Below are 14,925 nucleotides of genomic sequence, written 5' to 3'. Positions count from 1 at the left end.
GTTCTATCTTCAATTTGGGGTTGCTTTGGTTCAATGTGATTGTATTGTAATCGGTACAAATAAAAATATCTCTTTATCCTCCTTATCATTATATTTTGCATTTTTGTGTTCGTTAGACATAAAGTCTTAGCTCAAATGATTTAATTTGTTCTTTTTCTCCTTTTACAACACATTTACGTATTCGTATTATGTTGCGGCTGACTCCAACTTTGTTTACCTATGGATTGTGGTGCGCAAGAATTTCCGCTCCAGAGGCATTTGGCAGAAGAAAACTAGAGATACTGCTCCTCTTTTTCTCTGCGATGTGGTACGTGTCACAGCTTCAACGCACTTATAGCACCAGCACTACGATCACTACCGACAATAACGCCACCGGAACGTTGTCGATCCTCACGGAAATTCCGATGCACAGGGCGTTTAGTGTTACCAAAACAACGACGACACCATGACACTCCGCTCAAACGAGAACACATCCAGAACAACTGGGCGTCACGCACTGGTTCGCTTGATAATTCACAAACGAGGAAAAGAGAGGGACACGGGAGGAAGGGACAAACAGATCAACTGTTGAAGGTACTTGGCGAACAGTGTCAATCTGTTGTTTGGAAGTCGTAGAGGAACACGAAGAACAAAGAGCAGGAAGACGCAAACAGATGGAGCTGAGGTAAAGAAGGAAAAGGATTTATTATTGCAAAGTTGGGAGCACCACCACGATTCACGTAGGAGGTTGCAGGGCGTCGCGACCTCTGGGACGCGCTCGGCCAGGTGGCGTTTCGGCGCTTCTCCAGGACAGCACAGTCACATTAAACGTTACTTGTCACAAAAACACAGCGACACAACGTCGTCCAAGAGAGAGAGAGATAAAGAAAGGAGTTTGCAGGGGCCAGGTTGGTCGGCCACCAGCTAGACCGTGGTAGCTGCTGGCTCTCTCTCTCTCCCCGGCTGGTGAGCAAACGACGCCGTCGACTTGTAATTTTATTGCAGGGACGACCCATACACGCAGGCAAAGAAGGAAGAAGAGGTGTGCGCACCAGGCGCAGTGCTGCCGTCTACTGTCGAGTTTGCCCGTTCGTTCACCGCTCCTCCGTTCTCTGCCTCCGCTATACATACTTGACTGCGGCCGTTTCGGCGGCGTTTACCAAACCCACCCGGCAACCCTGCATCAACCTCCTCCTCCTCCTCCTCGCCCTCTGCTCTTATATACTGTTTTGAGTGTTTCACGCGCCTCTGCCTTGTTCCGAGTGTGTGTATATATGCAGCCTATACACTTGATAGCATACGTAGGTATACTGGAATCCCAAACAATGTTGTGAACCCCGCTTTTTTACTACTTCCGTGAATCGGGAAATAATCTCACACGCAAGCTTTGGGTGCTTGAACGTTTACATCGTCGCTTTTTATAACGAGGACCCATAATCGATCAATTCCAGACAAAAATAAATCTGGCGAAAGTTACGCGTGATACTGGGAAAATTTCAAACGACTATGTGGTTAAATTTTTTACTATTTATTAACGTCATTATGAAAGCATAAGAAGTTTGGTGAGCAAAAAAAAAACTAATATTCGAGTGACTCAAAACCAGTTTCACCTCGTTTCGGCGTCATTCCTATCCCTCTTGTAAAAAAATATATAAAAAAAACACTGTTATGTATGTTTCTTTGATTATTAAAAAAGTCTTTTGCACGTGTTTGATTTTCATGTTTTTGGCATGGGAAAGAAACTCGTTTACATTTACTTGAACCTACAGTTATTCAGGTGCCAATAAATTTCCGATTGTAAGGATTTCCTTGCGTTAGTATCCGTACTTAAGTATTAAAAATTTGTCACAGAAAGCATTGAAAATTTATTGCATCCCATAAGAGGCTTCGTGAAAATTCTATTCTACAGCTTCTGGAATCATTTTCTTAGCGAATTTTTCCCAATTTGCGTGATGGTGTATTTCGAACTCTCTTGAGCCCATTGACACTTGTATGACTTTTGGTTTATTGTCAAACCTCCCTCGATTCAACATTGTGTGATCACACATCACCTAAAACGATTGATTTGTACTCAACTGTGGTTTGTAAAAAATTCAAATTCATAAAATTGTAATAAGTATATTTTAGGAAAGTGATTTGGAGCGATGACCCAAATGACACGCCACGTGTGATGGCATTTCGTAATTTTACAATGTCCTTGACATATTATGCATTCGTTGTCGCGGAAAAAAGTGTTAAAAATCATTTATGTGTTTACATTCCAAAATTAAAAGTTATCTTGAAGAAAAAGAAAAAGAAAAAAGCAAACAATCACGATAAAGTAGAAGATCTAAATACACGAGGAAGAAAAGCTCATAAATAAAAAAAAAAAAAAACACTTTCGTCCGTACCATTGTTGTTCCATCGGAATCGGAAAAAAAGGGGGGAATTAATTATGGCCGTAATGAAGCTCCGGGGCGGGAGGGGGAAAAAGATCTAAAGAAATAGCGCTAGGGAGAGATGAAGTTGAGAGAGCAGGGGGGGGGGTCGAGCCGGCCGTCAACCCCGAAACATCAATATGCACCTCTTCCTCTATGTACAACACATACACGTGCATGCGCGCGCGCACATGCTCACACCTGACCCGAGCAGTGGGAGGCGGCCCGATTTCCGGGTAAACTCTCTGTGTATACGGAGAGCTCTGTCTTCGTCGCGACCTCATCCAAGCTGACGCACCGCCGGCCGGCCTACACTCCCCCGTGCACACATCGGGCGAATGACCTCTATCTCTCTCTCTCTTCGAGACTCGTTACACACCACCAACACCACCGATTCCATATATGTAAGCTTTGCTCCCCTTTTGTCTGCCCCCCTCGAAAATCCAGAGCTCGTGCACAGCAGCGACACACGCGCGTTTACATATATACACATGTACGTACACGTGTAGCTTTTTCTTTTTTTCATCACTTTCTGTGATGTTTGCGTTATAAGTAAGCACACGCGTTACAGAGATACAGAATACTCGCAATAAAAGAGGTGTCGTTGTCTTATCTCCGTGCAGTGATTGTATCCCCGCGTACGCAACAGTTTTTTGTACACGCGCGTTCTTATAAAAATATAACCGTATGATCAGCTGAATTTGCACAAATTGCAGGTGTAAATATCATGCGTACGTGAAAGATAAAAAAAGCAGGCGGCTGGATTTGCGAAAATATTAAAATGTTACTTATGAAGAATTATTTTTATACATTTTGCATTAAAAATAAAGATGTATGATATTTATGCAGTACATACGTCGTTGATCATATTTTGGAAAATTAATTTTTTTGCAATCACCTAGTGACAATTTGATTCGTCTTCAACGTTTGTAGCGTGGATCGAGGGCTTTCGAAAAATATCGTTTCAATCTGGTTTTCCTCTTGCATTGATGATCTTGACCTTGTCTCGAGTGGGTACTCTTGAATTTTTGCCATTAAATTTCGATCCTACTTCAAAATTTTCTTTTTTTTTTATAAAGTAATCGTTAAAAAAAAAATAGATTCAATTTCTGATTTTTTAAAAATCGCGAATTCTAATCTCTTCTCTTGTCTACTTTACAAAGGTGAGGCGTACATTACTTCTTTACCCCAATATACCTCTGTATTCATTTTGTACCTTCGCCTCTTTAGACTTGACTGTTCCACGGCACTGACACATATTTTTACCAAAGTAAAAAGTGTAACGGTACACTTACAACGCCCATTTTTTGGTGCAAAACAAATTTGGAATCCCATGTGATGGTGGTTCCCACCTATTTCGTATTTTAGGACCATGTGCATTCAATAAAAGTTTTAGTTTTCCTTTGAAACGGAATAATATTAATATCATTTAAATTATTAAAAAGCAGATTATGGATGTTGATGGAAAAGCTTACGCTTGATAAAAAGTTGTTCTCTGTAACTGCTTAGCGATCTTAAAAAGAGTTCCCGGTAAATCGAACGCCTCCACCTCCAAGAACACCAGGGAAGAAAAAAAAAGATGGAAATTCCATGAGTCCAAAACTTTCAAAAACATGAAATACAGAGAGAGAGAGAGAGAGAGAGAGAGAGAGAGAGAGAGAGAGAGAGATAAAAAAAGCTCTCAGCATCCAGGGGGAAACGATTTCTCATTACGAAGAAGCGTGCAGGACATTAACCCCTGGAGCTTTCCCTTCTTCCCTCCTTTTTTTTTTCTTTTCCAAAAGACTCCACCCCAATGAGATCTTCCCTTCTAAAAAACAGAACAGTGTGTTCCCATAGAAGTAGGCTGAAGGGGGGAGCGACCGACGCCACGCGTCCTACAATAAACAAGTTAAAATTGAAAGCTGGAGCAGCCCGACGACGTGCCTCGCCGCGTAGCTTGTACACCAGCACGTATGTGTATATACATATGGAAAACACGAGCACACACACACACAAAATATGTTTGAGTATAGGCATACAAAAAAGCGGCAGCTGCGAGCAAGAGATGGGCCATAGTCTGCATGTGTATGGGTACCAGTGGCGGCTGCGTCAGGGCTAGCTGTATTGATTCTCCTCGACCGGTTGAGGGCGCGCGCGCGCGCTGGTGCTTCCCTAGACACACCCCCGGCGCGGTGGTCCACGTTGGTCCGGGGAGCTGCACTCGTGATTCCGCGACCATATATGTGTATACACTGTTGCTGCTGAATGTGTGGGTCCCCAGACATCCAACCCTCTCCCCTCTCGAGCTCGGCTTCTCTTTTAGCTTTCGGTTTTTCCGCGTGTACACACAACTTCTGGATTTTTTTTTCTTCTCTCTCTTCTCTTCTCTCCTACGTTTTATCATTCACTGATCTCGAAAGAGTAAAAGTCTTGGGTTACTATCTCGAGTGTTTGCCATCACTGACGTGTTTACGATATCTTTCACTTTTTCGTCTCACCTTAATGCATGCGACACTCCAAGAGTTGGCTTTCAAGGGCTCTTTTTTTTTTTTTTTTAACGACTCGTGTAATTTTCTCAACGATAGTACACGTGCCACTTTTTTCTTCATTGCGGATGAGATGCGCAAAGAAAAATAGTACGTTACAGAAATCAAAAAGAGATATATAGGAGTCAATTACAAGAGCGTCGAGGAAAATAGAAAAACGCTCGGTAAAATTTTAAAAGATGAGATACACATACAGTTGATCTGCATAGAAGAACGTTTTTGCGCGGATACCATTTGAAAAAACGACCAAATAAAAGATGAAACGATAATAAGTCTGATCCTAGCAACAAAGCAATGTACATGAGGTGTGCAACTTGCTAGACATGGACAATTGAGAGAGACAATTAGGGCCAAAGTGAGAAAGAAAAAAAGAATGGAACTATGGGATTGGGAGTAACAAAGTTTCATTACGGTAAGCTGATAGTTGTACTGGGTAATCGCTTTGGCAAACTTACCCAAAACTCCCCGGCAGATGTTCTATGTATGTATAAAAACTTTTCCCCAACACGACGCGGCGGCAGCCTGTGACTGCTGTACCACTGATACTACCACTACTACCACTGCCACCACTCTGCAAGTTATACCAAGTACGAAGATCGGTACAATAATCCCACGATTGTGCCGGGAGACTTTGCAATAGTGTCAAGATGCGCTATAATGCCATGATTTCAGGTTTTTCAACATTTATGTATTCTTCAAGCATTAAACTGTATAATTTGAACGAGTACAAGCACGTTTTCTTTTTTATACTTTAAATGACCACTTGTTGAAAAATGTTTCTGCAACATAAATGTAGTAATAATTCAAACAACGATTGATTGAATGTTAGAAGTCTAGACAAGTAGTCGTTTAAAGGTAAAAAGTTCGTGTGCCCTTGAAAAAAAAAATAATAATAATAATAAATAAAAGCAAAATAAAAAACAGCCTTTGGATTTAAAAGCCACAATACATGATGATGATATCTCAGTGGATTCCGTCATTTCCCGAGGGTAAGAGGGGGTTGTCGCAAGCACGCGTAGGCAAATAACAAATGCGTGCGCACGATGCGCCTGCGTGCTGAGAGGGAGAGTCGGGGAAGAGCCGGCAACTTTGTATTGATTGGCACATTAAAGGGAAACACCCGTTTCCTGGTCGGCCTTGTCCGAGAACCTTAACGCGCGACCGGCTATTTTGTACTTGTATATATACACGTATCTACATAATATATAGCTTGGCCTCGGACTAGTTCTCGATTTTTATTCGATCGACTTGCTGCTTTTTTTCCCCTTCTTTTTCCAAACAAGTAAAACCAATGCGAGGGATCACCCAGAGGCCAATTTAAGCCATTTTTTTTCTTCCTTTTACATTTCAATTCATAATCAAAGGCTTTAACATTCTCTGACCTACAAGAATACCTCGAAGAATGCTCAATGTAAAATGTTCTTATTTAACCCAATATGTCTGTCGTTTGAAGAAAAAAAAAAAATATATATATCAACACAAACTTGTGATGGGGAGAAAATTGGTACGGATGAAGGGTACCACTAGTACTCTTGGTGAGTGTGCACATGCTCACTTTTAGGAGATTCAGTCTTCCAAACAGTAAGTATAGCGCGTCTACTCCAACGTGTCAGTCATGTGTATATCATGCATGAATGTGCTACTGATGACAAAGTCAAGCATGGGTATCGCTGTTGCTTCAAGTTTGGAAGACTGGGTCTCCCAAAGTGAGAGAACAACTCACTCTCCGAAGCATCGAGGGAGTATCCCATACTATCCGTTTGGAATAGCAAGCACCTCACGTAGGAGAGTAGCTGTATACCGATTTTCTCTCCGTAACTATGTTGGCTCGTATGGTTACGGTATGCTGAATACAAGTGAGGCAAGCGAGTATCTGCTCGCTACTCGACTTTCCACGCGGTTCGATAACTTTGCACAAAGTTACTTTCCCAGAAGATGTTCTACTCTAAATTATAATATACGATCTTAAGATTAGTATAGTCCTTCACGAGACCTTGTACTTAAATAATTTTTATTTTTGAAAATTTTTCTGATAAGTACACTGTTCTAGAAAAAAAGGTTAGACTGCCTTAACTGGTTTTTTATCTCGCTAATGGAAAATAGTTGATGACTAGAAACTAGATGTTTTTAATTACATTTGACAATTTTTTAAAGCACGTTATTTTTGTGCCGAGTGTACTAGTGAGTTGAATATACTGCACTTTTTGTAATCGAGAGAGCTGACGTTTTTTTATTTGAACTTTTTTTTTAATACTGAGTTGTACAACATATTTTTCAAGAGATTTATAAGTAATTTCTTTGCCAGCAGTACGTTTAGATTTGAAAAAGTGGATACCGGAAAACATAACAGTGACTCTTTTTTCAGAAGCGAAGCAAAATAAAAATATTTGTAAACATTCCCACTAACTTGTACGTTTACCTATAGTAGAAGCTATATGAATTACAAATGAAATGCTATCAAGTTCAACTGTATATACTTGAATTATGTTTAAGTGTAGTCCATGATTGTCACTTGTATGACTATACACTCAAATATACAATGATAATAGTAATAATAATAATAATATAATTACACTGTTTTCTAGTGATACGACAAATAGCATATTTAAAATAATCGAAGATACATGATACCACGTGTGAATGATATAACGAAAGCGTGACTCACCATGACCAGAGTGTGAGACAAAACAGTCGACGACCTCGACCTCCTGGGCGTAATACCAACATTCTCGCCTCTCATGATACTCGTGGCAACTGCAATAGAAGGATGACTCTGCATTACACCTATCACTATTACTTATAGATATAGGGAAAAAGATAAAATGTTTTTTTCGTTTTTAAAATTTAAGTGAAGAAAACAAATAAAATGTATTACTTCTGGAATATAAGTAACTTGATACTTTTTGAATTAAAATTATTGATACGATAACTTAATACTTCATAATAGGAGTTCTGGCAAAAAAAGCCAATGATATAATCTAAAGTTCTTGGTAAATAATAGATTTAAAAATTTTTAAGAATACAGACATTTACGACGTACAGAATATCAGAGGTTTTTTAGGAATCTACTATTACCAGTTTCGCGAACACGATTATCTCGCTATTCCAAATTAAAGAAAAAAAAATTTTAAGAGGTAAATAATGAGCGAGAGAGAAGCAGGTGAATGTAGTTAGAAGCGAGTCTGGGAACTTACTTCCATCGCCGATCAGCCGCATCTGTATGAGACATGGGTCCTCGTTGTGGTCCTCCAGGACCGTGTCGTCTGTCACCGTTAAATCCTGTAAAAAAATGACCAGTCCAAATGAATAAACGGTAAATAGATAAGGCTCGTGTCATCAAGTATTAACGTGCCCTGAAAAACGCCACGTCTACAAACTTGTCGAGCAGACTTTACTCTGCTACTTCTGATGATTATACGTTGCGCGTATGAATTTATTAATAAATTGATTGAATAATACACGTCGTGTTATAACGTTGTTTATTAAAATTTCAATGGGTCAAAGTGAATTATTAACAAAAAAAAAAAAATGATATCAAACGCATATTGGTGAGACACACTTACTAAAATTGTCAAATTTCACTTGAATCGAGGAATAAAAAAAAAAACTCTCACTAAAAAGAGTTAGTTTTTTCTTGACTTTGAGAAAAACAGCGTAAACAAAGATGAAAACAATATTTTGAAGAAAATTGTGAGTTTTACACTTTTTTAGGCAAGTAAAATATATGGTGCTTTTCAAGTTGTTGTTTTTATCGGTGTCTTCGCTGTGTTTCTCAAAATGAAGAAAAAACTTTCACTCATTGCAACGAGTGACTTTCGCTCGTTATAAAGAGAGAGACTTTTATATTCCCTCGTTTCAAGTGACTTTTTCTCCTCGTTGTGAAATAATTCCTACTCGCATGCCAGTAATCGGATATATTCACTCGATGAAAATGAAAAATCACCGGACGAGACTTCAAGACTAATCATATTCATCTCACCTTGGTGGATTCGTTGTAGCTGACGATGACGGCCGTGTACCACTGAGTGGTGCCCTCGGCTCGATACACCTCGACCCTGAAGCCAACAAGGACACTGGGTGTCGTCAGCAGGATACTTTGGCCGTCCTGCATCTCGACCCACTGCCTGACCGCGCACGCCCATGATGCTGATTCTTTGGTCAGCTCCCAGTCTTGCTGTAATTACAAAAATAATCATCATTGTGGGATAAGCATCAAGTAGTATCTCTTTGTCGCCTTCTCTGTCTTTACAATTAAATCTCGAGTTGAAACAATTCAACATAACGAATCAAACATTTCTTATGGCTGACCACGTGTTTCATGACTGATAAATAATGTACAGGTTAGTACATTGTTTAGTACACGTAGCAGAGCAGTTTCATTAAATTATCGACTTTTAATATCCCCAATGATTTACAAAAGAACAATATATTATTGGTCAAGTTTAAAATTAAATTTTACGGACCCTGTCTCTAACGATATTAACAAATACAAGCAAACGATGCATTAAACGTTAATATTGAATAAAATCTTTCAAATAATTATATTATCCGATCATCTCTAAATTATCACCACTTTTTTGGGAGCACGCAATGAGTTTTTCAAGGATAAAAAGGCACGTACACACACACATACAGTACAAATGATTGTTTCAATAGAAAGAGAATGCACGCGAAGAGAGGAGATTTCTCTTTCCATGAAGGAGCGGCTGTGAGCTGACTTGATGTGTTGCGCAGTATATAGAAATCCACAGAGCAGAGAATAGTTTTTTTTTTTTATTTAACGGAAATAATCTTGAAAAAAAAAATAATAATAATAAACATTGAGAGTACAATTGTACGTGTAATACATGCCTTCGTTTCGATGGAGTATTATAAGTACATATTATATAAGTCCACAGGTGTTAAAAGTAAATGGACCGGTTGTTCCAACTAAATTACAATTTTTTTTTTTTTTAACTAAAATTATTTGACAGTAAAATAATTTTTCAATTAATATTAAAGTCAACTATCTGACTAACCTTAAATTTAAATCAGTTTTTTTAAACCAATTTTAGATAAAAAATGTTTAATTGCATTGAGATTATAGTACTTAAACCAAATAATGTTAATTAAAATACGAAAAACATCTTGATGTGTAACGTTGAAGTTTTTTCAGAGAAAATTTATGACTTGAAAAAACGTGGAATACAGCTAGACTTTTATTTATAGTAATTGACTTGAAATTCTGAAGCAATTAGTTATTATTTAAAACACAATGACTTTGTGGATAACTGATAACTCAAAAATGAAAGATTATGCATGAAAAAGTATTACAAATTACAGATTAAAACTATTTTTATCCAACACAATCGTCGGAGAGATTTAAAAAAAAAAAAAAAAACAGAAATTGGCTAAAGTGATTGATACAATCATATCCTCGATCATATCCATATGAACATCAGCATTGTACGTGCACGAGGCAAAGAAAATACAAGGCACATTTAAATATGCGCAAACGTGACGCAAAGAGACCTAGAGGAGAGCTGAAATTCCACCAAAGTGAGTTTGCCACAACATTCTTTCCTTTTCTTTCGCCAGGCGGGTTGTTGCCACGGGACGGGCCAGGGATGAGGAAGCACACCTATATAGGTACGGCATGGTATACATATAGGTACCCGTGTGCTACGTGAGCTTCGACTGCCGCGGCCGGTGGCGCGCCTTTCGAGTGCGAACCCCGCCCTTATCGATTATATATTGTGAGGGAGGGAGAGGGGAGCAGCTACAGCAAGCGAGCCGTACCTTATTCACCCACGCACCGCACGCGTGTACCTTGAATATACATATACACAACCACCCACAAACGTGTATTACGAGGGAAGCTGAGCTGCTGTCACTCGCTACTCGTTTTTTTTTTTTTCCGTGCGAGAGAAAATCTCACTTGTACGCAAGTACGCACTTGTAAACTGCATTTATAAAGTTGTTTGCATACTAGTGGAGGAATGCTCTTAGCACTTGCAAACCAACGAGCTAACGAGGTACTCGCTTACCTATACGGACAGGACGTAATATTCACATACAGGTAAAAATAAGACTGTCGAAACATTTTTTTTATTCTTTGAGCTAATCTTTTAATGTATCTGATGACGGACAATGTATGGTAAATTATATCTTGACATAGTTGACCATCGTTACGTATACAGTTGATACACGTATCATTATATTTATACGAGTATACCCATCAAGCAAAAAAAAGAGCGAGTACAAGGACATCCTATTTTAGTGACTGGAACTTCTTGTCGTCCTATAGACGTACTTGAGACCACAACTGAATTTCGATCGGGTATAATCGGGGCGAAGGAGAAAATTCTAATTGGCCAAATTAAGGTTTCTCGCTACGTTTTTTCGCTCATTACTCGTAATTTGGTGAAACAAATAACTATACTTATAGGTAGAGGAAATACCTGTAGATGTATGATATTGTTAAATATCGTTTTACCTGATATTATCATCTCTCTTTTAAAAATAAAATGTTGCACAACAATTTTCTTGTACTGAGATTATCGTACAATTAAAATCTTGCGGTTCGTAGTTCCTCGGAAATAACCGAGTCTTTACGCCCTATTGACAAGCCTGCGAGCTGGTACACCGTTATATAGCACAGGAAGGAGCATAATGTATGTGCGATAAACGATCCAACACAACTAGTGACTCGAGTTTTAACGGTTGGGAGGTAGAAGGTGGCAGAGGGGCACCATGGGCTAGGGCAGTTTAATTACTTGGAAACAATTCCTCGCTTGATGACAACGAGACGAGACGACTGTTAAGAGGAGGAGGAGAGTTGAGATATAGCTGCCGTTGGAGTTGCACGTAGCTTTCAGTTTTGTCTTGCGACTTTCGATCTTTGGAGGAATGTATTAACTCAGGAAATCGAAGCATCGTGAGAAATTTGAATGATTATAAGAGCACGAATTTTTTAGCGCGTTAGATTCATTAGAAAATGCACTAGTATATTGCACGTGGGACTGGCAGTATACCGACCGACCGATCGATTAATCGATCGTGCTTTTTATGCCCTTGCAAGATATGGGTCGTTAACGTAACGAAAGCACTATGTTTAATAAATATTGTGCCTAACGTGTATTTTATGCAAAAATTTATAAATATGAAATACAAAATAAAGCAAATTAGATGTTGAAAGAAAAACTTATTTTAAAAATGATGGTAAGTTAAAAAAGTTCAATAAATACTCTGTTTTTTAAACGATAGGTATATTTTTAAATACTTTTGTTTTAACATTAAATGGAATAAACTGTGGATTTTTTTATACTAAAAGTTTTAATCATACATACGATGAAGATGAAATCTAACATTTTTTACAATGTTTTTGGAATTTTATATACATCGAGGAAAAATTCTAAAATGAATATTGTTTATTGCACACGTCGTACCTATAATGCTTGGGTTACTATACTCGTTACTTAGTACTATTTTACTTCAGAGAATAATTAAAACCCAATCTCAATAGTTGATTTCGATGAGCAAGTTTTACCATTTTTCGTACTGATTGTAAAAGACACTTCGTACTCCAGTCCGTTAATTTGTTAGAGAATGTAGATTAATTACCTAAGAATGGAGAGAGTATATTATGTAAGTATTAGAATCAGAAAAAGAGATAGTCAAAAACTCAATTACAAATTAATCAACCGTTGAAGGATACTCTGAGTATAAAAAATTATTTGTTTTTAACAAAAATCTTCTCCATCAGTGCTTTATCCACGATCTGAACATAAGTACACTCACTGGTATGTCTCAATTTGTATCGTCAAGTATTTGTGAACAGCTGCAGTTACTGCGAGTTCGAAGCTTGGATACAGTTTGACGGCAGAAATTTTTGACTCATCATTTGCGATTTAACCACCAGGACAGAACTTGACCCTTATTCCTTGCACGAGACGCAAGTCGACATTTGCATCTCTGTACTCACAACATGCACTAGTACACCGTAAATATATAGGTATATAAGCAGAGATATTGATTTTGGAAGAGAAAGAAAAAAGGAATGTTGTTACGCAAGGGGAATAAAGGCAAAAAGTGTGAGGCGAGGGGGAGCCGAGTAGTTTGTGAACTCCGCTCTCATACCCCTAAACTTTTCAACCGAGTAAATTTATACTTGGAAGTCGTAAAGCGAATGTCGTGCTGGCTTCTCTCTCTTTTCTCTCTCGAAACGAACTGCACTTTTATACATACATGACCTTGCACGCCTGCCTTGTTTTCTTTTTTGTCAACTCTTTTTGACCTTTCGTACGGAAAAAAAATTTACGGCTGAAGATATTTTACTATCGTCAAACTTTGATTCTTATATATATTTTTTTTTAATCATAGGAATGTTTTGAACATTTGAAGTATTTACATTGGCTTTGATGAGTGAAAATCAGTAGTTTAGATTGTCAAAGTCGTACGTGCTTGACCAAAAATAATTGTTCTTTCAATAAAATACTTTTGTAACTTTAAAGAACGGTGATAGGTGACACAAAAATATGTTTGAGTATTCATTAAAAATATTTTTATAATATGCAAATAAAACCAGCGGTGTATTCCAAAAATTTTATCGAATTATTGTAAATTATTTGATCAAGGTGGAGGTGCATGGAATCAAAAATATTGACGAATACACTTGTTATTAATTTATATTTATATAGGTGGCGTTAATGTACAGAATGAAACCACGTTAATTGTTTGACTAGTGAAAACATATCGTTGATTACAAATCTATATTCAGTTTATATTTAACTTAAGGTAGGGGTGTACGTGTAAATATTTTTTTTATTACTTAAAACAACATGAAAATGAAGTGAAAAAGTTTGCGTGCACTCACCGAAAACGGCCTGAGCTTGGAGTAGTCGACAAAATCTAGTCTTCGGTCTTGCATATATTCAACGGGCTTGGTGTCCTCTGGAAGATCGGCACGAGCCACAAGGGAATAAAATGTCTTGAAAAAAAAAAAAAAAATCGATTATAATAAATCTCCGCAATAGATTTAAGTGCAAAGCCAGTGGGCTGATATTTATAGGCTTGTAGCTTACCAGAGCCGGCCAGAGGACGGCACAGGCAGAGGAGACCCCACTCTGGCTGCTACGGAGAGGCTTGCCATTGATGCGAGGATGATGATTGTTGTTGTTGGCTGAGTTATTTTCATGATCTATGACGATCAGACTCGTGTGTTTGGGATCTGGTCGCTCACTCCAGTGCATACCTTTTTCGACGAGAAAAAAAGAAAAAACGCTATCTCTGTGAGGCGACAGCCACTCTCGTCTTTGCCACTCAACATCGTCGTACTCCACCAATACCTGAAACACAACATAAGTAAAGGAATAAATTAGTTAATAGAATTAGGTATACATATATCAGTATGAGTAACAATAATAATAGTAATAATAGGTATAATTTTTTTAAATTGAGAAATCACGTGACTAAGTCTATTTGTAACTCAAAATTCGGTAGGCTCAGATTTATGTCGATTTTTTATAGCCGTAGTTAAAGTGATAAAGAGTTCGCTCTGTAATGTGGAGAGATGAAGTTTAGATCACGGTTTTTTCGTATATCTCTATGCGTCCCTATCACTATAAGATAGCTCCTTGTCAGTATGGTGTACTACCAATGCTTATCGTACCATCCGAGGGTAAAGGAACAGAGCCTGGCCTGAGATATAATACTGACCGATGCTCTGCACTGTACCGTTGGAACAGTATAAGACTCAATGGACTCGAAATTTCCTCTCAAGTATATATAGATTAAATATGGCATACCGGAGTCACAATCGTATAAAAACCCAAGGCCGATAAAATTAACAAGACATGACCAGAGATATAAAAATATTTTAATGTCGTTATACTTGTGTGGATTTATCATTTAATTTATTTGTGGTTTATGTTAAATTAACCATAACTAAACTTTGAGAATGAAAGTATCCTAAATTTGAAAAAATATTTTATAAATTTTTTAACTTGATACATTAAATATTT

At 38.0% G+C, this 14,925-nt stretch overlaps 1 protein-coding gene across 1 annotated transcript in view; it reads right to left on the bottom strand.

Moving 5' to 3' along the window:
• Kdm3 (Lysine demethylase 3) overlaps positions 1-14,925 on the bottom strand; it is a 111,747-nt gene that overhangs the window by 74,009 nt on the left and 22,813 nt on the right. Inside the window, exons 2-6 of the mRNA XM_089594868.1 lie at positions 13,987-14,250; positions 13,779-13,892; positions 8,904-9,098; positions 8,119-8,203; positions 7,590-7,678 (exon numbers count right to left, since the gene is read on the bottom strand). Coding sequence (XP_089450994.1) covers positions 7,590-7,678; positions 8,119-8,203; positions 8,904-9,098; positions 13,779-13,892; positions 13,987-14,250 — 747 coding nt within the window. The remainder of the gene's footprint in view (positions 1-7,589; positions 7,679-8,118; positions 8,204-8,903; positions 9,099-13,778; positions 13,893-13,986; positions 14,251-14,925) is intronic.

The sequence above is a fragment of the Copidosoma floridanum genome, unplaced genomic scaffold (assembly GCF_036245765.1).
Source record: "Copidosoma floridanum isolate Cflo_tuat_1 unplaced genomic scaffold, Cflo_Japanese_pri ptg000021l, whole genome shotgun sequence".
NCBI classification, from domain to species: Eukaryota; Metazoa; Arthropoda; class Insecta; order Hymenoptera; family Encyrtidae; genus Copidosoma; species Copidosoma floridanum.
This window is presented reverse-complemented; position numbering and strand designations above follow the sequence as displayed.